Source organism: Pleurodeles waltl, chromosome 6, assembly GCF_031143425.1.
Source record: "Pleurodeles waltl isolate 20211129_DDA chromosome 6, aPleWal1.hap1.20221129, whole genome shotgun sequence".
NCBI lineage: Eukaryota > Metazoa > Chordata > Amphibia > Caudata > Salamandridae > Pleurodeles > Pleurodeles waltl.
In genome coordinates, this window is record NC_090445.1 from 659,617,972 (window position 1) to 659,643,928 (window position 25,957).

At 48.0% G+C, this 25,957-nt stretch overlaps 1 protein-coding gene across 4 annotated transcripts in view; it reads left to right on the forward strand.

Moving 5' to 3' along the window:
* KDM5B (lysine demethylase 5B) overlaps positions 1 to 25,957 on the forward strand; it is a 768,574-nt gene that overhangs the window by 551,178 nt on the left and 191,439 nt on the right. For all 4 annotated transcript variants that reach the window (XM_069239028.1, XM_069239026.1, XM_069239029.1 and 1 more), the window contains 2 exons: positions 20,251 to 20,401; positions 20,621 to 20,735. In XM_069239028.1, the coding sequence (XP_069095129.1) occupies positions 20,251 to 20,401; positions 20,621 to 20,735 (266 nt within the window). The remainder of the gene's footprint in view (positions 1 to 20,250; positions 20,402 to 20,620; positions 20,736 to 25,957) is intronic.

Sequence of the window (25,957 nt, forward strand, 5' to 3'; positions counted from 1 at the left end):
AGCTACTGCTTATTTGGCTGCTTCATTAGCCAGTGTATTTCCAGCAACGTGTATTCCAACGCGCTGGTGTCCAAGTGTCTGCACAGCATGGACATTTGGTAGCATTTCCTTCAGATCTGCTACTTCCCCCCCCACAGAAGTCTGTGTTTGATGGTGTTACCTTTGGAATCTCTGAACCCATTCGGGCACCAGTAATGCAGATATTCATTGAAGGTCTGGACACAATAGTACAAATCCCAGACAATCAATATTGGCTGTGCAGGATCCGTATGTTCCAGTGCCATCACCAGAGCCTTCAGCTCTGCTCGTTGTGCAGTGCAATCCCCTAAGGTTTGTGTGAAGGTATGTTGTGGATAAAACGTATTACCCTCCATTTAGCCACTTATGACTGCGCAAGCAGTGGAGTATTGATGCTTTGGGCCTATTGCAGGTTGTGCTGAGCCATCGGTATACATGACTCTTTGATATTGATCAATAGGCAGTGTATTTGCCAGAACTGGGTATACTTGTTCATACTACAAAAATTCTTGTGTTTGTAATTTTGGGTCAAAGATATAGTCAACATCAGTGGCTGTCAGAGACGTTGCCCATTGGATCCAACGGGGATGTAATGCTTTAGCGTTTGGAACGCTGACTTTTGTACCAGCTTCAAGGGCTGGGATTGGAGATAAAACAATAATGCGTTTACCCTGGGCTAGTGGTCTCTTTAATGACCGCCATCTGAACAACAATGAGAAGTTTCTCAGTAGGAGCAAAGCGTTGCTCTGCTGTTAAATATGGGTGTGATTTGTATGCAATCGGGACTGTCTCACCTTCATTGAATATTAAATAGGTGAAACCAATGGCTCCAGCAATTACTCTGATGACCAGATGTTTTTTTTATTGTCCCATGTGTGTAGGTGTTGTGCTGCAAGCATGTCTTGTTGCAATGTTCTGAGAATGCATGTGTATTCGACTGACCAAGATTTACTGGAAAAGTCAGGACGTATTAAGTCATAAGGGTTTTATGCGTGATGCATAATCTGGAATGTAAGTTCTGCCTAAATTCAGGAAACCCAATAGGGATTGGAGTTTTTTTTAATGGTATTTGGAGGTTGAAACTGTGCATTATTCCAAGAATTTGGCGCTAGGCTCTTTCCTTCACTTGATACCTTGTATCCCGAAAACAGGATGCTAAGGAAGACTATTTTTGACTTTTTTGAAGTTGAAATTATTACCAAATTCGGCAAATCCCACAACAATGTGTGCTACCCGTCTTAGATGTTTCAGTAATTCATCATCTGTAAGGTAGATGTCATCTACATAGGACAATGCTTCAGGGTCAATGTCGTGCAATATTGAAGTTACACGAGCCGCAACCAGTACTGGACTGTTCTTTTACCCCTGTGGTAAACTACAGAATTGTTCTGTGAGCCTCGTGCACCGAAACTTCTTAAGTCTCTACTCTCAGGTGCTATATTTTGGCACAAAAAAATATTGGAAATGTCCAGTGTTTTGTATTTATTGCGCACTGTGTTGTTCATAAGTCCTATGCTGTGAGTTTTGTATAACATACGTGCGTGTATGACTGTTTACGCCCTGGTACTCTAGTTGTGTGAGGATTTCCCTCACAGTTGCCTTAGCATCATGTTTTATTAGGTATTGGGATTGGGGTTGGGGTTGATTTTTAATTGGAATTACATGATAGGGGGCATCTTTATTCCACCCTATGTGGTTGTAATATAACGTGGGTGCCTGCGCTAATGCTTAATCATTGGCATAGGATTCTACGAGGTCATCTGGAACAAGGGGCGAGCAAGAAGGCTTGATAACCCCTTCCCCATGTGGGCAAGTACAAACAAATTAAGGTGTCCAAAGCCTTTTGGCCAGTAGAATATCATAAATCTTTACGATCAAAAGATTGCGTTGATTATGCGTTCAATGTCTCCTAACTGTAACGTTACTTTGTTCACCCTGTCAAGCGTGGAGACACACGCATGTCCGCAGTTTCAAGTTGTAAGAAGTCATTAGTTGCTTTTACCTCCAGATGCTCTTGAAGATTCTGGCGAACTATTGTGACCTCTGCTGCGTTGTCTAGCAGAGTTAGTGCCCACGTCTTGTTCTTCAATAGAGCCCTCTTCTTGAGTGGTGTGACAAATCACAACTGCCGCCACTTTCTTCTTTATAAATTGGGGTTTTTGTTTGGGAAGTGTAGGAAATTGCCACTGTTGGCATGGTCAACAGTCCTCCCCGCCATCCCCTACCCCCACATTTTACCTAAGTGTTGATACCAGCTTTGATTGACAGTGTGCTGGGACCCTGCTAACCAGGCCCCAGCACCAGTGTTCTTCCCTAAAACTGTACCTCTTTTTCCACAGTTGGCACAGCCCTGGCACACAATTAAGTCCCTTGTGAAAGGTACCCCTGGTGCCAAGAGTCCTGTGGCCAGGGAAGTTCGCTAAGGGCTGCCGCATATATTATGCTACACTCAGGGACCCGTACTTAATGCATGCACACTGCTTTGCAGCTTGTATGTGCTGGTGGGGAGAAAATGACTAAGTCGACATGGCACTCCCCTCAGAGTGCTATGCCCACATACCACTGCCTGTGGCATAGGTAAGTCACCCTCTAGCAAGCCTTACAGCCCTAAGGCAGGGTGCACTATACCACAGGTGAGGGCATAGCTGCATGAGCACTATGCCCCTACAGTGTCTAAGTCAATTCTTAGACATTGTAAGTGCAGGGTAGCCATATTGAGTAAATGGTCTGGGAATTTGTCATAGATGGTGTGGTAAATTCAGGCACTGTAGGAAGTTGGCTCTGTATATACTATCTCAAAGTAAGAGATAGTGTGCACAGAGTCCAAGGCTTCCCCTTAGAGGTAAGATAGTGGCAAAAAGAGATAATACTAATGCTCTATTTTGTGGTAGTCTGGTCGAGCAGTAGGCTAATCAGAGGGTAGTGTTAAGCATTTGTTGTACACACAGGCAATAAATGAGGAACACACACTCAGACTTAACTCCAGGCCAATTAGTTTTTATATAGAAAACTATCGTTTCTTTATTTTAGAACCACAAGATTCAAGATTTGAAGTAAATACATAAAATGCAAGATACTCCACACAGGTAAGTAAGGAACTTTGAATTAGGGCAGTAACATACACAGTTTTAGTTAAGATGGCAATAAGCTATTTTAAAAGGGGACACAGTGCAAAAATCAACAGTTCCTGGGAGAGGTAAGTATTGGTTAGTTTTTCAGGTAAGTAATGCACTCACAAGTTCAAGTTCCTGGGCATAGGGAGCCCACCTTTGGGGGTTCAAGGCAACCCCAAAGTCACCGCACCAGCAACACAGGGCCAGTCAGGTGCAGAGGTCAAAGGAGGGCCCAAAACGCACAGGTGCCTTTGGAGAACAGGGGGGCTCCGGTTCCAGTCTGCCAACAGATAAGTACCTGCGTCTTCAGAGGGCAGACCAGGGGGGGGGGGGTTGTAGAGCACTGGGGGGGGTGGGGGACACAAGTAGGCACACAAAACACCCTCAGCGGCACAGGGGCAGCCGGGTGCAGTATGCAAAGCAGGCGTCTGGTTTTGAATAGGAATCAATGGAGGGGTCACTCTAGCGGTGCAGGCAGGGCACGGGGGCTTCTCGGGCCAGCCACCGACTGGACTAGGCAGAGGGTCGCCTGAGGGTCATTCCTGCACTGCAGTTCGGTTCCTTCTGGTCCGGGGGGGGCTGCTGGTGCAGTGCTTGGTCCAGGCATCTGGTTCCTTAGTTCAGGCAGTCTTGGTCAGGGGGAGCCTCTGGATTCTCCCTGCATGCGTCGCTGTGGGGGTCCGGGAGGGTCGTCTCGGGCTACTCACGAGGTCTGTCGTCTGGGAGTCCTCCCTGTAGTCTTGGTTCTCTGGAGCTCGAGACGGGGGCGTTGGGTGCAGAGGGTGAAGTCTCACGCTTCCGGCGGGAAGAGTGAGGTCTTTAAAAGTTGCAAAGTTGTTGCTGTATTTGAACAGAGCCTCTGTTCACAGGAGTTTCTTGGTCCTTTGGTTCAGGGCAGTCCTCTGAGGCTTCAGAGGTCGCTGGTCTCCATCGGGTGCGTCGCTGTGCACATTCTTTGAGTCTGGAGACAGGCCGGTAGGGCTGGGGCCAAAGCAGTTGTTGTCTCCGTTGTCTCTGCAGGGCTTTCAGGTCAGCAGTCCTTCTTTGTGTAGGTTTGTAAGGAAATGACTCCCTGTTGCAGTTACCCCCCACTTTTTGCCTGATACTGATGCTGACTTGACTGAGAAGTGTGCTGGGACCCTGCTAACCAGGCCCCAGCACCAGTGTTCTTTCACCTAAAATGTACCATTGTTTCCACAGTTGGCACAACCCTGGCACCCAGGTAAGTCCCTTGTAACTGGTACCCCTGGTACCAAGGGCCCTGATGCCAGGGAAGGTCTCTAAGGGCGGCAGCATGTCTTATGCCACCCTAGGGACCCCTCACTCAGCACAGACACACTGCTTGCCAGCTTGTGTGTGCTGGTGGGGAGAAAATGACAATGCCACGAACAGATGTACACTGGGTAAGTGAAATGTTCCATATATATTGTAGGAAGTTGGCTCTGTATGTGCTATTTCAAAGTAAGGAATAGCATGCACAGAGTCCAAGGGTTCCCCTTAGAGGTAAAATAGTGGTAAAAAGAGATAATACTAATGCTCTATTTTGTGGTAGTGTGGTCGAGCAGTAGGCTTATCCAAGGAGTAGTGTTAAGCATTTGTTGTACATACACATAGACAATAAATGAGGTACACACACTCAGAGACAACTCCAGCCAATAGGTTTTGTTATAGAAAAATATCTTTTCTTAGTTTATTTTAAGAACCACAGGTTCAAATTTAACATGTAATATCTTGTTTGAAAGGTATTGCAGGTAAGTACATTAGGAACTTTGAATCATTTCAATTGCATGTATACTTTTCAAGTTATTCAAAAATAGCTACTTTAAAAGTGGACACTTAGTGCAATTTTCACAGTTCCTGGGGGAGGTAAGTTTTTGTTAGTTTTACCAGGTAAGTAAGACACTTACAGGGTTCAGTTCTTGGTCCAAGGTAGCCCACCGTTGGGGGTTCAGAGCAACCCCAAAGTTCCCACACCAGCAGCTCAGGGCCGGTCAGGTGCAGAGTTCAAAGTGGTGCCCAAAACGCATAGGCTATAATGGAGAGAAGGGGGTGCCCCGATTCCGGTCTGCTTGCAGGTAAGTACCCGCGTCTTCGGAGGGCAGACCAGGGGGGTTTTGTAGGGCACCGGGGGGGGACACAAGCCCACACAGAAATTTCACCCTCAGCGGCGCGGGGGCGGCCGGGTGCAGTGTTAGAACAAGCGTCGGGTTCGCAATGTAAGTCAATGAGAGATCAAGGGATCTCTTCAGCGCTGCAGGCAGGCAAGGGGGGGCTTCCTCGGGGAAACCTCCACTTGGGCAAGGGAGAGGGACTCCTGGGGGTCACTTCTGCAGTGAAAGTCCGGTCCTTCAGGTCCTGGGGGCTGCGGGTGCAGGGTCTTTTCCAGGCGTCGGGACTTAGGTTTCAGAGAGTCGCGGTCAGGGGAAGCCTCGGGATTCCCTCTGCAGGCGGCGCTGTGGGGGCTCAGGGGGGACAGGTTTTGGTACTCACAGTCGTAGAGTAGTCCGGGGGTCCTCCCTGAGGTGTTGGTTCTCCCACCAGCCGAGTCGGGGTCGCCGGGTGCAGTGTTGCAAGTCTCACGCTTCTTGCGGGGAGTTGCAGGGTTCTTTAAAGCTGCTTCTTGAAACAAAGTTGCAGTCTTTTTGGAGCAGGTCCGCTGTCCTCAGGAGTTTCTTGTCGTCGTCGAAGCAGGGCAGTCCTCAGGGGATTCAGAGGTCGCTGGTCCCTTTGGAAGGCGTCGCTGGAGCAGAGTTCTTTGGAAGGCAGGAGACAGGCCGGTGAGTTTCTGGAGCCAAGGCAGTTGTTGTCTTCTGGTCTTCCTCTGCAGGGGTTTTCAGCTGGGCAGTCCTTCTTCTTGTTGTTGCAGGAATCTGATTTTCTAGGGTTCAGGGTAGCCCTTAAATACTAAATTTAAGGGCGTGTTTAGGTCTGGGGGGTTAGTAGCCAATGGCTACTAGCCCTGAGGGTGGGTACACCCTCTTTGTGCCTCCTCCCAAGGGGAGGGGGTCACAATCCTAACCCTATTGGGGGAATCCTCCATCTGCAAGATGGAGGATTTCTAAAAGTTAGTCACCTCAGCTCAGGACACCTTAGGGGCTGTCCTGACTGGCCAGTGACTCCTCCTTGTTATTCTCATTATTTTCTCCGGCCTTGCCGCCAAAAGTGGGGGCCGGGCCGGAGGGGGCGGGCAACTCCACTAGCTGGAGTGTCCTGCGGTGCTGTGACAAAGGGGTGAGCCTTTGAGGCTCACCGCCAGGTGTTACAGCTCCTGCCTGGGGGAGGTGTTAGCATCTCCACCCAGTGCAGGCTTTGTTACTGGCCTCAGAGTGACAAAGGCACTCTCCCCATGGGGCCAGCAACATGTCTCTAGTGTGGCAGGCTGCTGGAACTAGTCAGCCTACACAGATAGTCGGTTAAGTTTCAGGGGGCACCTCTAAGGTGCCCTCTGGGGTGTATTTTGCAATAAAATGTACACTGGCATCAGTGTGCATTTATTGTGCTGAGAAGTTTGATACCAAACTTCCCAGTTTTCAGTGTAGCCATTATGGTGCTGTGGAGTTCGTGTAAAACAGACTCCCAGACCATATACTCTTATGGCTACCCTGCACTTACAATGTCTAAGGTTTTGCTTAGACACTAGGGGCACAGTGCTCATGCACTGGTACCCTCACCTATGGTATAGTGCACCCTGCCTTAGGGCTGTAAGGCCTGCTAGAGGGGTGTCTTACCTATACTGCATAGGCAGTGAGAGGCTGGCATGGCACCCTGAGGGGAGTGCCATGTCGACTTACTCATTTTGTTCTCACTAGCACACACAAGCTGGTAAGCAGTGGGTCTGTGCTGAGTGAGGGGTCTCTAGGGTGGCATAATACATGCTGCAGCCCTTAGAGACCTTCCCTGGCATCAGGGCCCTTGGTACCAGAGGTACCAGTTACAAGGGACTTATCTGGATGCCAGGGTGTGCCAATTGTGGAATCAATGGTACATTTTAGGTGAAAGAACACTGGTGCTGGGGCCTGGTTAGCAGGGTCCCAGCACACTTCTCAGTCAAGTCAGCATCAGTATTAGGCAAAAAGTGGGGGGTAACTGCAACAGGGAGCCATTTCTTTACATATATAAATATGTTCGATGGCATGTGTAGCTGCAGATACACATGCTGTGCACATCCCGCCATCTAGTGTTGGGCTCAGAGTGTTACAAGTTGTTTTTCTTCGAAGAAGTCTTTTGAGTCACGAGATCGAGGGACTCCTCCCCTTTCGGCTCCATTGCGCATGGGCGTCGACTCCATCTTAGATTGTTTTCTTTCCGCCATCGGGTTCGGACGTGTTCCTTTTCGCTCCGCGTTTCGGTCATGCAAAGACCAGTAAAGCCCAGGAGATGCCACCGCCGGCAGGCCATGGCTTAACCCGAAAAATAGGTGACCGACCATCGGCACCGAAAAAGGGCACGCATGTGTTGAGGGCATCCGACTCCGGTCGAGATAACGGCACAGGGCAGACTCGACCCTGAGACAGCGGGTCAGAGCAAGTTCGGCACCGAGAGAGCGGCACCGAAACGAGTCTGCACCGAGAGACCGGGACGCAGAAAATTAAAGTATTGTCGGAGCTGAAAAAGACTGCCGAAAAAGTTTTCATACCGAAACATCCGGCCTCGGAACCGAAAGCAAGTTCCTACACAGAGGAACAGGGACTGTCCTCACAAATGCAAGGACATAGATTCGGACAAGAACTCGAGTCAATGGAGCCAGATTACACTCAAAGAAGGCTCCACATCCAAAAAGACACCGGGAAGATCAGTACTCTTCCCCCAATTCGGATGAAAAGAAAACTTGCCTTCCATGAGAAAGACGAGCAACACAGGCAAAGGTGGCAAGACAAGTAACCCCGCCACCATCTCCTCCACGCTCAACACAACAATAGCCACTCCACCACTGATGCAGTCCCCAACTCATACTGGAATGAGTCAGGACGATCCTGACCCATGGGATCTTTATGATGCGCCAGTATCAGATAACAGCCCAGACTGTTATCCAGCGAGACCGTCGCCACCTGAGGACAGTACAGCCTACACACAGGTGGTGTCAAGAGCAGTGGCGTTTCATAATGTCACCCTGCACGCAGAGCCTATAGAGGATGACTTTTTATTTAACACACTATCATCCACACATAGCCAGTATCAGAGTCTCCCTATGCTACCTGGAATGCTAAAACACTCCAAACAGGTGTTTCAGGATCCTGTGAAGGGCAGGGCCATAACTCCAAGGGTGGAGAAGAAATACAAGCCGCTACCAACAGACCCTGTGTACATCACGCAGCAATTAACACCAGACTCTGTGGTAGTAGGGGCAGCTCGCAAGAGAGCGAACTCACACACCTCAGGAGACTCTCCACCTCCAGACAAGGAGAGTTGCAAGTTCGACGCAGCGGGGAAAAGGGTTTGTAGGAAGTTGGCTCTGTATGCACTATTTCAAAGTAAGGAATAGTATGCACAGAGTCCAAGGGTTCCCCTTAGAGATAAGATAGTGGCAAAAAGAGATAATACTAATGCTCTGTTTTGTGGTAGTGTGGTCGAGCAGTAGGCTTATCAAAGGAGTAGTGTTAAGCATTTGTTGTACATACACACAGGCAATAAATGGGGAACACACACTCGGAGACAATTCCAGGCCACTAAGTTTTTGTATAGAAAAATATATTTTCTTAGTTTATTTTAAGAACCACAGGTTCAAATTCTACATGTAATACTTTGCATGAAAGGTATTGCAGGTAAGTACTTTAGGAACTTTGAATAATCACAATAGCATATATACTTTTCAAATAAAACACATATAGCTATTTTAAAACTAGACACTGCAATTTTCCACAGTTCCTGGGGGGGGGGGGGGGGTAAGTATTTGTTAGTTTTGGTAGGTAAGTAAACCACCTACGGGGTTCAAGTTTGGGTCCAAGGTAGCCCACCGTTGGGGGTTCAGAGCAACCCCAAAGTTACCACACCAGCAGCTCAGGGCCGGTCAGGTGCAGAGTTCAAAGTGGTGCCCAAAACGCATAGGCTTCAATGGAGAAGGGGGTGCCCCAGTTCCAGTCTGCCAGCAGGTAAGTACCCGCGTCTTTGGAGGGCAGACCAGGGGGGTTTTGTAGGGCACGGGGGGACACAAGTTAGCACAGAAAGTACATCCTCAGCAGCATCTGCATTGGCATGGGCAGTCCCAGGTCTGTGTTCCACTATAAAGTCCATTCCCTGTAGGGAGATGGACCACCTCAACAGTTTTGGATTTTCACCTTTCATTTGCATCAGCCATCTGAGAGGTCTGTGGTCAGTTTGAACTACAAAGTGAGTACCAAAGAGGTATGGTCTCAGCTTCTTCAGGGACCAAACCACAGCAAAGGCCTCCCTCTCAATGGCACTCCAACGCTGCTCCCTGGGGAGTAACCTCCTGCTAATGAACGCAACAGGCTGGTCAAGGCCATCTTCATTTGTTTGGGACAAAAATGCCCCTATCCCATGTTCAGAGGCATCTGTCTGCACAATGAACTGCTTGGAGTAATCTGAAGCTTTTAGAACTGGTGCTGTGCACATTGCTTGTTTCAGGGTGTCAAAGGCCTGTTGGCATTCTACAGTCCAGTTTACCTTCTTGGGCATTTTCTTGGAGGTGAGTTCTGTGAGGGCTGTCACTATGGATCCATATTCCTTCACAAACCTCCTGTAATACCCAGTCAAGCCAAGGAATGCCCTCACTTGAGTCTGGGTTTTTGGAGCTGCCCAGTCCAGAATAGTCTGGATCTTAGGCTGGAGCGGCTGAACTTGGCCTCCACCTACAAGGTGTCCCAAGTAAACCACAGTTCCCTGCCCTATCTGGCATTTGGATGCCTTGATAGAGAGGCCTGCTGATTGCAGAGCCTTCAAAACCTTCTTCAGGTGGACCAGGTGATCCTGCCAGCTGGAGCTAAAGACAGCAATATCGTCAAGATAAGCTGCACTAAAGGACTCCAACCATTAAGGATTTGATTCACCAACCTTTGGAAGGTGGCAGGGGCATTCTTTAAACCAAAGGGCATACCAGTAAACTGATAATGCCCATCAGGTGTGGAGAATGCTGTCTTTTCTTTTGCTCCGGGTGCCATTTTGATTTGCCAGTACCCTGCTGTTAAGTCAAAGGTACTTAAGAATTTGGCAGCACCTAATTTATCAATCAGTTCATCAGCCCTAGGAATGTGATGGCCATCTGTCTTGATGACAGAATTAAGTCCTCTGTAGTCCACACAAAACCTCACCTCTCTCTTTCCATCTTTGGTGTGAGGTTTGGGGACTAAGACCACTGGGCTAGCCCAGGGGCTGTCGGAGTGCTCATTACTCCCAATTCCAGCATCTTGTGGACTTCCACCTTGATGCTTTCCTTAACATGGTCAGACTGTCTGAATATTTTGTTTTTGACAGGCATGCTGTCTCCTGTGTCCACATCATGGGTACACTGGTGTGTCTGACCAGGGGTTAGGGAAAAGAGCTCAGCAAACTGTTGCAGGACCTTCCTGCAGTCAGATTGCTGTTGGCCAGAGAGGGTGTCTGAATAGATCACTCCATCTACTGAACCATCTTTAAGGTCTGAGGAGAGGAGATCAGGGAGAGGTTCACTCTCAGCTTCCTGGTCCTCATCTGTTACAATCAACAGATTCACATCAGCCCTATCATGGAAGAGTTTTAGGCGGTTCACATGGATCACCCTCTTGGGGCTCCTGCTAGTGCCTAGGTCCACCCGGTAGGTGACCTGACTCTTCTTCTCTAGCACTGGGTAAGGGCCACTCCATCTGTCCTGAAGTGCCCTGGGAGCCACAGGCTCCAGAACCCAGACTTTCTGCCCTGGTTGGAATTCAACCAGTGCAGCCTTTTGGTCATACCAAAACTTCTGGAGCTGTTGGCTGGCCTCAAGGTTTTTACTTGCCTTTTCCATGTACTCTGCCATCCTTGAACGAAGGGCAAGTACATAGTCCACTATGTCTTGTTTAGGCTCATGAAGAGGTCTCTCCCAGCCTTCTTTCACAAGAGCTAGTGGTCCCCTTACAGGGTGGCCAAACAGAAGTTCAAAGGGTGAGAACCCCACTCCCTTCTGAGGCACCTCTCTGTAAGCGAAAAGCAGACATGGCAAGAGGACATTCCATCTCCTTTTGAGTTTTTCTGGGAGCCCCATGATCATGCCTTTTAATGTCTTGTTGAATCTCTCAACAAGGCCATTAGTTTGTGGATGATAGGGTGTAGTGAATTTATAAGTCACTCCACACTCATTCCACATGTGTTTCAGGTATGCTGACATGAAGTTGGTACCTCTGTCAGACACCACCTCCTTAGGGAAACCCACTCTGGTAAAGATACCAATGAGGGCCTTGGCTACTGCAGGGGCAGTAGTCGACCTAAGGGGAATAGCTTCAGGATACCTAGTAGCATGATCCACTATTACTAGTATGTACATATTTCCTGAGGATGTGGGAGGTTCAAGTGGACCCACTATGTCCACACCCACTCTTTCAAAGGGGACCCCCACCTCTGGAAGTGGAATGAGGGGGGCTTTTGGATGTCCACCTGTCTTACCACTGGCTTGACAGGTGGTACAGGAGTCACAAAACTCCTTAACTTTCTGGGACATGTTGGGCCAATAGAAGTGGTTGACTAGTCTCTCCCACGTCTTGGTTTGTCTCAAATGCCCAGCAAGGGGAATATCATGGGCTAAGGTCAGTATGAACTCTCTGAACTCATGAGGCACTACCACTCTCCTAGTGGCACCAGGTTTGGGATCTCTTGCCTCAGTGTACAGGAGCCCATCTTCCCAATAGACTCTATGTGTTCCAGTTTTCTTGCCATTGGACTCTTCAGCAGCTTGCTGCCTAAGGCCTTCAAGAGAGGGACAGGTTTCTTGCCCCTTACACAACTGCTCCCTTGAGGGTCCCCCTGGGCCTAAGAGCTCAACCCGATAAGGTTCTAACTCCATAGGCTCAGTTCCCTCAGAGGGCAGAAATGCTTCCTGAGAAGAGAGGTTCTCTTTTTGTTGTTGTGTTGCAGCTGGTTTCCCAGTTGTCTTTCCTTTCCTCTTGGTAGGCTGGGCCCTTTTTCCAGACTCCAGCTCTACTTTTTCATCCTGAGCCTTGCACTGTGCCCTTGTCATGACATACACCAGTCCAGGGATACCCAGCATGGCTGCATGGGTTTTCAGTTCTACCTCAGCCCATGCTGAGGACTCCAGGTCATTTCCAAGCAAACAGTCTACTGGGATATTCGAGGAGACCACCACTTGTTTCAGGCCATTGACCCCTCCCCACTCTAAAGTTACCATAGCCATGGGATGTACTTTAGTTTGATTGTCAGCATTGGTGACTGGATAAGTTTGTCCAGCCAGGTATTGGCCAGGGGAAACCAGTTTCTCTGTCACCATGGTGACACTGTCACCTGTATCCCTCAGGCCTTCTACACGTGTCCCATTAATTAAGAGCTGGTGCCTGTATTTTTGCACATTAGGAGGCCAGGCAGCCAGTGTGGCTAAATCCACCCCACCCTCGGAGACTAATGTAGCTTCAGTGTGACACCTGATTTGCTTTGGGCACACTGTTGATCCCACTTGGAGACTAGCCATTCCAGTGTTAGCTGGAGTGGAGTTAGAAGTGGTACTTTTCTTGGGACAGGCCTTGTCTCCAGTTTGGTGTCCAGGATGATTACAGCTACGACACCAGGCCTTTTTGGGATCAAAGTTTTTACCCTTGTACCCAAAATTGTTTTGTGAAGAGGCTCTTGGCCCACCCTCCTGTGCAGGTTTTTGGGGGCCTGAAGAAGACTCTTTACTATTTTTGTTTTTGGATGTCTCAACACTCTTCCCCTGGGGAGTGTAAGGAAATGCCTCCTTGGCATGGTTACCCCCTGACTTTTTGCCTTTGCTGATGCTATGTTTTGAATTGAAAGTGTGCTGAGGCCTGCTGTAGGATGTTGGCTCTGTATGTGCTATTTCAAAGTAGGGAATAGCATGCACAGAGTCCAAGGGTTCCCCTTAGAGGTAAAATAGTGGTAAAAAGAGATAATACTAATGCTCTATTTTGTGGTAGTGTGGTCGAGCAGTAGGCTTATCCAAGGAGTAGTGTTAAGCATTTGTTGTACATACACATAGACAATAAATGAGGTACACACACTCAGAGACAAATCCAGCCAATAGGTTTTTATATTGAAAAATATCTTTTCTTAGTTTATTTTAAGAACCACAGGTTCAAATTCTACATGTAATATCTCATTCGAAAGGTATTGCAGGTAAGTACTTTAGGAACTTCAAATCATAAACATTGCATGTATACTTTTCAAGTTATTCACAAATAGCTGTTTTAAAAGTGGACACTTAGTGCAATTTTCACAGTTCCTAGGGGAGGTAAGTTTTTGTTAGTTTTACCAGGTAAGTACGACACTTACAGGGTTCAGTTCTTGGTCCAAGGTAGCCCACCGTTGGGGGTTCAGAGCAACCCCAAAGTCACCACACCAGCAGCTCAGGGCCGGTCAGGTGCAGAGTTCAAAGTGGTGCCCAAAACACATAGGCTAGAATGGAGAGAAGGGGGGTGCCCCTGTTCCGGTCTGCTTGCAGGTAAGTACCCGCGCCTTCGGAGGGCAGACCAGGGGGGTTTTGTAGGGCACCGGGGGGGACACAAGCCCACACAGAAATTTCACCCTCAGCAGCGCGGGGGCGGCCGGGTGCAGTGTAGAAACAAGCGTCGGGTTTGTAATGGAAGTCAATGGGAGATCTAGGGATCTCTTTAGCGCTGCAGGCAGGCAAGGGGGGGGTTCCTCGGGGAAACCTCCACTTGGTCAAGGGAGAGGGACTCCTGGGGGTCACTCCTCCAGTGAAAGTCCGGTCCTTCAGGTCCTGGGGGCTGCGGGTGCAGGGTCTCTCCCAGGTGTCGGGACTTAGGATTCAAAGAGTCGCGGTCAGGGGAAGCCTCGGGATTCCCTCTGCAGGCGGCGCTGTGGGGGCTCAGGGGGGACAGGTTTTTGTACTCACAGTCTTAGAGTAGTCCTGGGGTCCCTCCTGAGGTGTTGGATCGCCACCAGCCGAGTCGGGGTCGCCGGGTGCAGTGTTGCAAGTCTCACGCTTCTTGCGGGGAGCTTGCAGGGTTCTTTAAAGCTGCTGGAAACAAAGTTGCAGCTTTTCTTGGAGCAGGTCCGCTGTCCTCGGGAGTTTCTTGTCTTTTCGAAGCAGGGGCAGTCCTCAGAGGATGTCGAGGTCGCTGGTCCCTTTGGAAGGCAGGAGACAGGCCGGTGAGTTTCTCTAGCCAAGGCAGTTGTCGTCTTCTGGTCTTCCTCTGCAGGGGTTTTTCAGCTAGGCAGTCCTTCTTCTTGTAGTTGCAGGAATCTGATTTTCTAGGGTTCAGGGTAGCCCTTAAATACTGAATTTAAGGGCGTGTTTAGGTCTGGGGGGTTAGTAGCCAATGGCTACTAGCCCTGAGGGTGGGTACACCCTCTTTGTGCCTCCTCCCAAGGGGAGGGGGTCACAATCCTAACCCTATTGGGGGAATCCTCCATCTGCAAGATGGAGGATTTCTAAAAGTCAGAGTCACCTCAGCTCAGGACACCTTAGGGGCTGTCCTGACTGGCCAGTGACTCCTCCTTGTTGCTTTCTTTGTTCCCTCCAGCCTTGCCGCCAAAAGTGGGGGCCGTGGCCGGAGGGGGCGGGCAACTCCACTAAGCTGGAGTGCCCTGCTGGGCTGTGACAAAGGGGTGAGCCTTTGAGGCTCACCGCCAGGTGTTACAGCTCCTGCCTGGGGGAGGTGTTAGCATCTCCACCCAGTGCAGGCTTTGTTACTGGCCTCAGAGTGACAAAGGCACTCTCCCCATGGGGCCAGCAACATGTCTCTGGTGTGGCAGGCTGCTGGAACTAGTCAGCCTACACAGACAGTCGGTTAAGTTTCAGGGGGCACCTCTAAGGTGCCCTCTGTGGTGTATTTTACAATAAAATGTACACTGGCATCAGTGTGCATTTATTGTGCTGAGAAGTTTGATACCAAACTTCCCAGTTTTCAGTGTAGCCATTATGGTGCTGTGGAGTTCGTGTTTGACAGACTCCCAGACCATATACTCTTATGGCTACCCTGCACTTACAATGTCTAAGGTTTTGTTTAGACACTGTAGGGGTACCATGCTCATGCACTGGTACCCTCACCTATGGTATAGTGCACCCTGCCTTAGGGCTGTAAGGCCCGCTAGAGGGGTGGCTTACCTATACTGCATAGGCAGTGAGAGGCTGGCATGGCACCCTGAGGGGAGTGCCATGTCGACTTACTCGTTTTGTCCTCACTAGCACACACAAGCTGGCAAGCAGTGTGTCTGTGCTGAGTGAGAGGTCTCCAGGGTGGCATAAGACATGCTGCAGCCCTTAGAGACCTTCCTTGGCATCAGGGCCCTTGGTACTAGAAGTACCAGTTACAAGGGACTTATCTGGATGCCAGGGTCTGCCAATTGTGGATACAAAAGTACAGGTTAGGGAAAGAACACTGGTGCTGGGGCCTGGTTAGCAGGCCTCAGCACACTTTCAATTGTAAACATAGCATCAGCAAAGGCAAAAAGTCAGGGGGCAACCATGCCAAGGAGGCATTTCCTTACACCTGCTAACCAGGCCCCAGCACCAGTGTTCTTTCCCTAACCTGTACTTTTGATTCCACAATTGGCACACCCTGGCATCCAGGTAAGTCCCTTGTAACTGGTACCTCTGGTACCAAGGGCCCTGATGCCAGGGAAAGTCTCTAAGGGCTGCTGCATGTATTATGCCACCCTGGAGACCCCTCACTCAGCACAGACACACTGCTTACCAGCTTGTGTGTGCTAGTGAGAACAAAATGAGTAAGTCGACATGGCACTCCCCTCAGGGTGCCATGCCAGCCTCTCACTGCCTATGCAGTATAGGTAAGACACCCCTCTAGCAGGCCTTACAGCCCTAAGGCAGGGTGCACTATACCATAGGTGAGGGTACCAGTGCATGAGCACTGTGCCCCTACAGTGTCTAAGCAAAACCTTAGACATTGTAAGTGCAGGGTAGCCATAAGAGTATATGGTCTGGGAGTCTGTTTTACACGAACTCCACCGCACCATAATGGCTACACTGAAAACTGGGAAGTTTGGTATCAAACTTCTCAGCACAATAAATGCACACTGATGCCAGTGTACATTGTATTGTAAAATACACCACAGAGGGCACCTTAGAGGTGCCCCCTGAAACCTAACCGACTATCTGTGTAGGCTGACTGGTTCCAGCAGCCTGCCACAACCGAGACATGTTGCTGGCCCCATGGGGAGAGTGCCTTTGTCACTCTGAGGCCAGTAACAAAGCCTGCACTGGGTGGAGATGCTAACACCTCCCACAGGCAGGAGCTGTAACACCTGGCGGTGAGCCTCAAAGGCTCACCCCTTTGTCACAGCACCGCAGGACACTCCAGCTTAGTGGAGTTGCCCGACCCCTCTGGCCACGGCCCCCACTTTTGGCGGCAAGGCTGGAGGAAACAAAGAAAACAACAACGAGGAGTCACTGGCCAGTCAGGACAGCCCCTAAGGTGTCCTGAGCTGAAGTGACTAACTTTTAGAAATCCTCCATCTTGCAGATGGAGGATTCCCCCAATAGGATTAGGGATGTGACCCCCTCCCCTTGGGAGGAGGCACAAAGAGGGTGTACTCACCCTCAGGGCTAGTAGCCATTGGCTACTAACCCCCCAGACCTAAACACGCCCTTAAATTTAGTATTTAAGGGCTTCCCTGAACCTAAGAATTTAGATTCCTGCAACTACAAGAAGAAGGACTGCTGAGCTGACAAACCCCTGCAGAGGAAGAACAGAAGACACCAAATGCCTTGGCCCCAGACTTACCGGCCTGTCTCCTGCCTTCCAAAGAAACCTGCTCCAGCGACGCTTTCCAAGGGACCAACGACCTCTGAATCCTCTGAGGACTGCCCTGCTTCGAAAAAGACAAACTCCCGAGGACAGCGGCACTGCTCCAAAAGAACTGCAACTTTGTTACAAGGAGCAGATTTAAAGACTCCTGCAACTCCCCGCAAGAAGCGTGAGACTTGCAACACTGCACCCGGCGACCCCGACTCGACTGGTGGAGAACAACCAACTCAGGGAGGACCCTCCGGCGACTCTACGACTGTGAGTAACCAAAGTTGTCCCCCCTGAGCCCCCACAGCGACGCCTGCAGAGGGAATCCCCAGGCTCCCCCTGACCACGACTGTCTGAACTCCATTTCCCGACGTCTGGAAAAGACCCTGCACCCGCAGCCCCCAGCACCTAAAGGAACGGAACTTCTGTGCAGAAGTGACCCCCAGGAGGCCCTCTCCCTTGCCCAGGTGGTGGCTACCCCGAGGAGCCCCCCCCTTGCCTGCCTGCATCGCTGAAGAGACCCCTTGGTCTCCCATTGAAAACTGAAGGAAACCCGACGCGTGTTTGCACACTGCACCCGGCCGCCCCCGCGCTGCTGAGGGTGTACTTTCTGTGCTACTTTGTGTCCCCCCCCGGTGCCCTACAAAACCCCCCTGGTCTGCCCTCCGAAGACGCGGGTACTTACCTGCTGGCAGACTGGAACCGGGGCACCCCCCTCTCTCCATTATAGCCTACGTGTTTTGGGCACCTCTTTGACCTTTGCTCCTGACCGGCCCTGAGCTGCTGGTGTGATAACTTTGGGGTTGCTCTGAACCCCCAACGGTGGGCTACCTTGGACCAAAAACTGAAACCTGTAAGTGCCTTACTTACCTGTTGAAACTAACAATAACTTACCTCCCCCAGGAACTGTGAAAATTGCACTAAGTGTCCACTTTTAAAACCGCTTATTGTGTTTTATGTAAAAAGTATACATGCTAAAGTAATGATTCAAAGTTCCTAGAGTACTTACCTGCAATACCTTTCAAAAGAGCTATTACATGTAAAATTTTAACCTGTGGTTCTTAAAATAAACTAAGAAAAGATATTTTTCTATAACAAAACCTATTGGCTGGATTTGTCTCTGAGTGTGTGTACCTCATTTATTGTCTATGTGTATGTGCAACAAATGCTTAACACTACTCCTTTGATAAGCCTACTGCTCGACCACACTACCACAAAATAGAGCATTAGTATTATCTCTTTTGCCACTATCTTACCTCTAAGGGGAACCCTTGGACTCTGTGCATACTATTCCTTACTTTGAAATAGTGCATACAGAGCCAACTTCCTACAGGGTGTACCCACCCTCAAGGACAGTAGCCATTGGCTACTGCCCTCCCAGACCTAAACACACCCTTAAATTTAGTATTTAAGGGCTCCCCTGAACCTAAGAATTTAGATTCCTGCAACTACAAGAAGAAGAGGACTGCTGAGCTGAAAGACCCCTGCAGAAGAAGAAAAGAAGACACCAACTGCTTTGGCCCCAGTCCTACCGGCCTGTCTCCTGCCTTCTAAAGAAACCTGCTCCAGCGACGCTTTCCCCAGGACCAGAGACCTCTGAATCCTCAGAGGACTGCCCTGCTTCAAGAGGAACAAGAAACTCCCGAGGACAGCGGCCCTGTTCCAAAAAGACTGCAACTTTGTTTCAGAGGAGCAGATTTAAAGACCCCTGCAATCCCCGCAAGAAGCGTGAGACTTGCAACACTGCACCCGGTGACCCCGACTCGACTGGTGGAGAAATAACGCTACAGGGAGGACCCTCCGGTGACTCCGAGATTGTGAGTAACCAAAGTTGTCCCCCCTGATCCCCCACAGCGATGCCTGCAGAGGGAATCCCGAGGCTCCCCCTGACCGCGACTGCCTGACTCTAAAATCCCGACGGCTGGAAAAGACCCTGCACCCGCAGCCCCCAGCACCTGAAGGATCGGAACTCCAGTGCAGGAGTGACCCCCAGGAGGCCCTCTCCCTTGCCCAGGTGGTGGCTACCCCGAGGAGCCCCCCCCCCCCCCCCCCCCCTTGCCTGCCTGCACCGCTGAAGAGACCCCTTGGTCTCCCATTGACTCCCATTGGAAACCCGACGCGTGTTTCTACACTGCACCCGGCCGCCCCCGCGCTGCTGAGGGTGTGCTTTTTGTGTGGACTTGTGTCCCCCCCCGGTGCCCTACAAAACCCCCCCTGGTCTGCCCTCCGAAGACGCAGGTACTTACCTGCTGGCAGACCGGAACCGGGGCACCCCCTTCTCTCCATTGAAGCCTATGCGTTTTGGACACCACTTTGAACTCTGCACCTGACCGGCCCTGAGCTGCTGGTGTGGTGACTTTGGTGTTGCTCTGAACCCCCAACGGTGGGCTACCTTGGACCCCAATCTTAACCCCGTAGGTGGTTTACTTACCTGCAAAACCTAACAATACTTTACCTCCCCCAGGAACTGTGAAAATTGCAGTGTCCACTTTTAAAACCGCTATTTGTTTTTTATGTGAAAAGTATATATGCTACTGTAATTATTCAAAGTTCCTAAAGTACTTACCTGCAATACCTTTCAAATGAGATATTACATGTAGAATTTGAACCTGTGGTTCTTAAAATAAACTAAGAAAAGATATTTTTCTATAACAAAAACCTATTGGCCTGGAATTGTTTCTGAGTGTGTGTTCCTCATTTATTGCCTGTGTGTATGTACAACAAATGCTTAACACTACTCCTTTGATAAGCCTACTGCTCGACCACACTACCACAAAATAGAGCATTAGTATTATCTCTTTTTGCCACTATCTTACCTCTAAGGGGAACCCTTGGACTCTGTGCATACTATTCCTTATTTTGAAATAGTGCATACAGAGCCAACTTCCTACATTTTATTTATATATATATATATATATATATATATATATATATATATATATATATATATATATATATATGTTCTATATATATATATATATATATATATATATATATATATATATATATATATATATATATATATATATATATATATAAATATGTGCTTAGGCGTCCCCGCACATAGGTGGGAATGGCTTCCCCAGACGGAGGTGAATTTGCAAAGAGGAGGCATAAAAAAAAATAAAAAAACACAATACAAGGAAACCATGCACACGAGAGTAAGATGTAAAGCAATTTCAGCTGCCTTCGCTCAGTGTACTAAACATACAATAAGAAATTACGTCTTTTTTTCCAACTAGGTCTTTCCGATTTCAAGGACTTGATAGAAGAATCACAAGTAAAACGTTTTCCTGACAACGACCTTTTACGCCATCTACGTTTAGTTGCCCAGGACGCAGACAAATGTGCATCAGTGGCTCAACTGCTTCTAAAAGGCAAAAGGCAAACCAGGTAAATTTAATTTTAAATTTGTTTTCCATCCTCATGGTGGAATTGTTGACTTATTTTAACGTTACATAGCAGCCAATTTCATAGTTTGCACATATTTGAGAGTTCTTGTTTCTTTCTTTGAAAGTTTAATAATCATTTGATCAGTGAAGACTCTTCCAAGAACCCAATTTCTGATCGGCCTGCCAGTATTCTTGCTATGTTTTTCCTTGTTTTTTTTAGGTATCGATCGGGAGGTGGTAAATCTCAAAACCTTTTAACTGTGAATGAGCTCCAGAGTTTTGTGAAACAGCTTTATGCCCTCCCATGTGTCATCAGTGAGACACCGTTGCTTAAGGTACTGTTATTTTAATTTGGAAAGTGGTGCTGACTATTGACTCTGTGTTTTGACGTTTGAGAGGCTCTTTTCCTCAGTGTCTGCATTTCTTCACAAGCCCTCACAATCATGCATGCAAATTAACGTCCTTCAGTAGTAGTTATAAAATGCACAGTCGGGTCACCATGACAATAAATTAATTTAAAACACCTTACTCATAAACCTTGCCTGTTGCGACTGCCTTTTTTTAATATGCACATAGGTGCTATCAGAAATGCCTCATGTTGTTACTACAGTTTTACATAGTAAGACCAAAATCACTTCTGCAAGCTCAACTGATCAGAGAACACGTGTGGCTGGCACCAATGCAAGTTATAAGACACCTTGTTTACTAAAATGTTTGTGCAGCATGAACATTTTGTTGATTCGTATAATGATAAACCTTATTGTGCCATGTAGAGCTTGTTAAAACATCTACACAAATCTTTTTCTGGACTGTACACCGTTTGAAAAGTCTGCACAACTCCCTGTGATGCCAGTGCTAAGCCCTCAATGCCCCCATGTGATTCACTTTAAATTGTATTTCCTACATTCTGGTTCAGAGAGAAACTAACAGGCCTTACTGATTTACAGGTTATGGTATCATTTAATGAGTCGGAATGGAAAGTTTGTGTTCTCTCTCTGAATTATTGTCATTTTCAGTATTGAAGTGAACACCTTTTAGATTAAGCCTGTTGTATCTTTGTCAATAACCAATGCAGACTTGTATGTAGTATATAATTTGTGTCTCCTGCGTGATTGGAAGGATACTGCATTCAATCAATATACTGTTTTTATGCTGGTAACGTAGAAAACAAGTATAACTCATTGCAATTCAGAGAGGCACATCATGGGTCTAGGTATTTTATGCAGAGCACCATCAGTTATGACTCCGAAAGTGGCATGGGGTAATAATTCTCATTATTATGAGTGACCGTAATATGACTCACATGCTGTTACCCCACCATGACAGTTTCCACAGTTCTCCTCTAGGTGATATTCATTATTGGATATAAACAATGAATTGGCCCGTCGAGCCACTGGAATTCTGCATGTGGACAGGACATTTCAGTGTTTGATTATAATGAAGATTCCACTGAAGGAGAGTTACAATTACAAATTTTTCTTCATCATAGGAGCTTGATCAATATTTATAAATGCTAGAATATTGTGGTCTGTGTTAAGACGTCTTTGAACACTCACTTTACGTAACTTAAACTGAAAGAAATTGCAGCCAGTTATGCAGCATTGGAAACAAAACCTAAAAACATATGACCGCTGTGCCTTTTTCTTTTTTTTCTTTTTTTTTTTCGGCTTGGCTCGCCCACCTCCATTTTTTTATTTATTTAATTACTTGTAATATACGGACAGCCACTTTTAACTCTTTTAGCTCACTCTTGCAGTGCTTAATTTGTAAACAGTCATGTGCCAGTGCCTAAAGCTTTCCTTTGCAACGTGCAGTTGCTGCAGTTCATTGTGAATACTTAAGGGAGCCAGGGCTTAATTTGTGCTTGTTGTTTCCGGTGCTGAGCACTGGCACTTATTTTTGAGGGCCGGCACTTAATTTTTGTGCCTCAAGCATTTACTGTGAGCAAAAGACACACATAGGAAAAACGGAGGAAGAGAAAAACGAAAAAGTGTCACAAAGGGGGAAAAAGCCGAAAGCTGCAAGAGTGAGCTGAAGGGGCAAGGAGTGGCTTTAAATGGATTGAAAAGATCTGAGATGGCTTCAGAATTTCGTTGCCTCAGTAATCTATGTTCGCATATTTAATTGCAGCACATTTTAGTTACAAATTAAGCACTGGAGGAAGCTTTATTCTAAAGCCATTTCAGGCATTTTCTATATATGTGCAGCCACTTTTAACCCCTTTAGCTTAATTTGTACATAATCATGCGCCAGTGCCTAAAGCTTTCCTTTGCAATGCACTGTTGCTGCAGTTCAATGTGAATACTGAGGCACCATTGTTCTAAAGCCACTTTGGGCATTTTTAATGAGTGTACAAACACTTCTAACTCTTTAGCACAGTGCTTAATGTGTAAATAACCATGTGATGTGCCTAAAGCTTTTCTCTTTAAACATGCAACTGTTGTAGTTCAATGTGAATACTGAGGCACCATTATCCTGAAGCCATCTCAGGCATTTTTAATATACGCACAGCCCCTTTCAACCCCTTTAGCTCACATTGCTTAATTTTTAATTACAGTCTAATGCCAAAACTTTTTCTGAAAAAGGTTTTTATTGGGTTTATATAATAATTGTGCATTTTTATTAATCCCTCCTTATTGCAATTATGACCATGATTCAGGCCAACTTAACATCCGTATTACACTGACTGTTTTAATACTCTTAATATGTTTGGGTGACCCTTCTAGTTTATTTCTCGTGTTACTCCTCCGTGGCTGTCTTGTGTCTTTTTTTTATTTTTTATTTTTTTTAAGAACTCGGTTATCCAGTCAGCAACTCTGATTGTGGGGTGGTGTGTAAGGAAATGCCTCCTTGGCATGGTTACCCCCTGACTTTTTGCCTTTGCTGATGCCAAGTTATGATTTGAAAGTGTGCTGGGACCCGCTAATCAGGCCCCAGCACCAGTGTTCTTTCCCTAAACTGTACCTTTGTCTCCACAATTGGCACAACCCTGGCACCCAGGTAAGTCCCTTGTAACTGGTACTCCTGGTACCAAGGGCCCTGATGCCAGGGAAGGTCTCTAAGGGCTGCAGCATGTCTTATGCCACCATGGGGACTCCTCATTCAGCACATCCACACTGCTTGCCAGCTTGTGTGTGTTAGTGGGGATAAAAAGACTAATTCAAGTTGGCACTCCCCTCAGGGTGCCATGCCAACCTCACACTGCCTGTGGCATAGGTAAGTCACCCCTCTAGCAGGCCTTACAGCCCTAAGGCAGGGTGCACTATACCACAGGTGAGGGCATATGTGCATTAGCACCGTGCCCCTACAGTGTCTTAGCAAAACCTTAGACATTGTAAGTGCAGTGTGGCCATATAAAGTATATGGGCTGAGAGTTTGTAATTCTTACTCCACAGCTCCATAATGGCTTCACTGAAGTCTGGGAAGTTGGATTTATTGAAAAATGCATGCAGAGGGCATCTTAGAGATGCCCCCTGTATTTTAGCCAAACATATAGTGCAAGACTGACAAGTCTGTGCCAGCCTGCCACTCCCAGATGCGTTTCTGACCACATGGGGCGAGAGCCTTTGATCTCTGTGGCCAGAAAAAAAGTCTGCACTGGGTGGAGGTGCTTCACACCTCTCCCCTGTGCGAACTGTAACACCTGGTGGTGAGCCTCAAAGGCTCAGGCCTCTTGTTATAATGCCCCAGGAGACTCCAGTTAGTGGAGATACCAAAACAAAGCCCACATTTTGTGGCAAGTCCAGTGGGAAAATCAGGGAAAACAAGGAGTGACCACTTCAGCTGGGACCATCCCTAATTTGTCCAGAGCTGAAGTGGCACCCTCCTTGCAAAATCCTCCATCTTGGTTTGGAGGACAGGGACCAATTGGGTTGGGTCTGTGTCCCCCTCCCCAAAGGGAGTGGACACCGGAAGGGTCTAGTCTCCGTCAGGGACAGTAGCCATTGGCTTCTACCCTCTGACTCCTGTAACACCCCTAAATCCAGGATTTAAGGGCTCCCCTTAACCTAGCTTGTCAGATTCCTGGTCACCTCACAAGAAGAAAGGACTGCTAAGCTGACCCCCAGCAGAAAAGACTGAAGATGGAAGCTGAGTTGGCCCCAGCTCAACCGGCCGGTCTCTAGCTTCTAAAGCCCTGCTAAAAGCAGGTGACGCATCATGCAGGACCAGCAACCTCTGAAAAGATGAAAAAAGAACGAAGAACTCCAGTGGACAGCAGCCCTGTCCAAGAAGAAACTCCACCCAAGGACTTGAGAGCCTCCCCGGATCTGCGAGTCCTGTTTTCTCTGCAACCAGCACCCACTGCCCGTGTCCAGGTGACCCAACCGCCTAGAGCTGGTCTTCAGCGATTCTGAGCAAGTGCCCCCCGGGTTGACCCCTCCTGACCAACACAAGGACGTCTGCAGCCTAAATATGGAGGACCCCCCCTGACTGCGACAGAGCTGGATGCAGATTCTGGACACCAAAACAACACCCCTGCACCCACAGGCTCCTGGCCTTGGGGAATCCGACCTGCAGTGCAGCAACGTCGAACAGGCGGCCTTCCTCCTTGTCCAACCTTTGGTTTACTGGAACTGACCCCCTGTACTTCACCTGCAGCATTTTTGTGACCCACGTGGTCCCCCTAGTGAAACCCCCCCCCCCCCCCAAAGGGGCTCCTCTAAACCCCCAGGTCTGCCTTCCAAAGACGCAGGTACTTACCTGCAAGCAAGGCCTTATTCCCAGTGCCCCCAGTCTCCTTAGAAGCCAAGGTTAAATCAACCTCAACTTTGACCTCTGCACCCGGCTAGCCCTGTGTTGCTGGTGGTGGGTGTTTAGAGTTAACTTTAGCCACAACCTGTGGATATTCTAACTCCCGGAGACTGGTACTGTAAGTCTTGTACTTAACTTGAAAATATGCTTCCCCCCCCCCCCCTCCAAATAACTCTGTTGAAAATTGCACAGTCAACTTTTGAAACAGATTATTGCTATTTATTTGAATACCATATAGCTTGCCAATTATAAACAAAGTGGTATTGATACATATGTTGGATACTTACTTGCAAATATACTTAACTGCAACTTGAATCTTGTGGTCCTAGAACCTGAAGTTAGTCATTGTGTGTGCTTCATTTATTGCCTGCACGTGTACAACAAATGCTTTGCACTACTCTCGGATAATCCTAGTTGCTTGACCACACTATGGCAAAAGAGAGCATTAGAAGTATCTACTTTAGCCTCTGTTAAGCCTCTGGGGAATCACTGGACTTTGTGCACACTATATCTCATTTTGATATATATATAGTCAGCTTCCTACATACTAAGAATTAACTTAAACATCATATATGCATATGTGCTCATACAGTTATGTCCACACATATAGTATAATGCACCATGCTTTAGGGCTGTAAGGCCTGCTGTAGGGATGACTTGCATGTATTACGTGCAGAGTCTGCAGGCATGGCACACAGGATGGGTGCCATGTTGTATTTTCACTTTTGTCTGCACCATGTCAAGCAGCCTGCAATGGCAATCTGCATGAGTGCGGTGAGGGGTCCCTTAGGGTGGCACAATACAT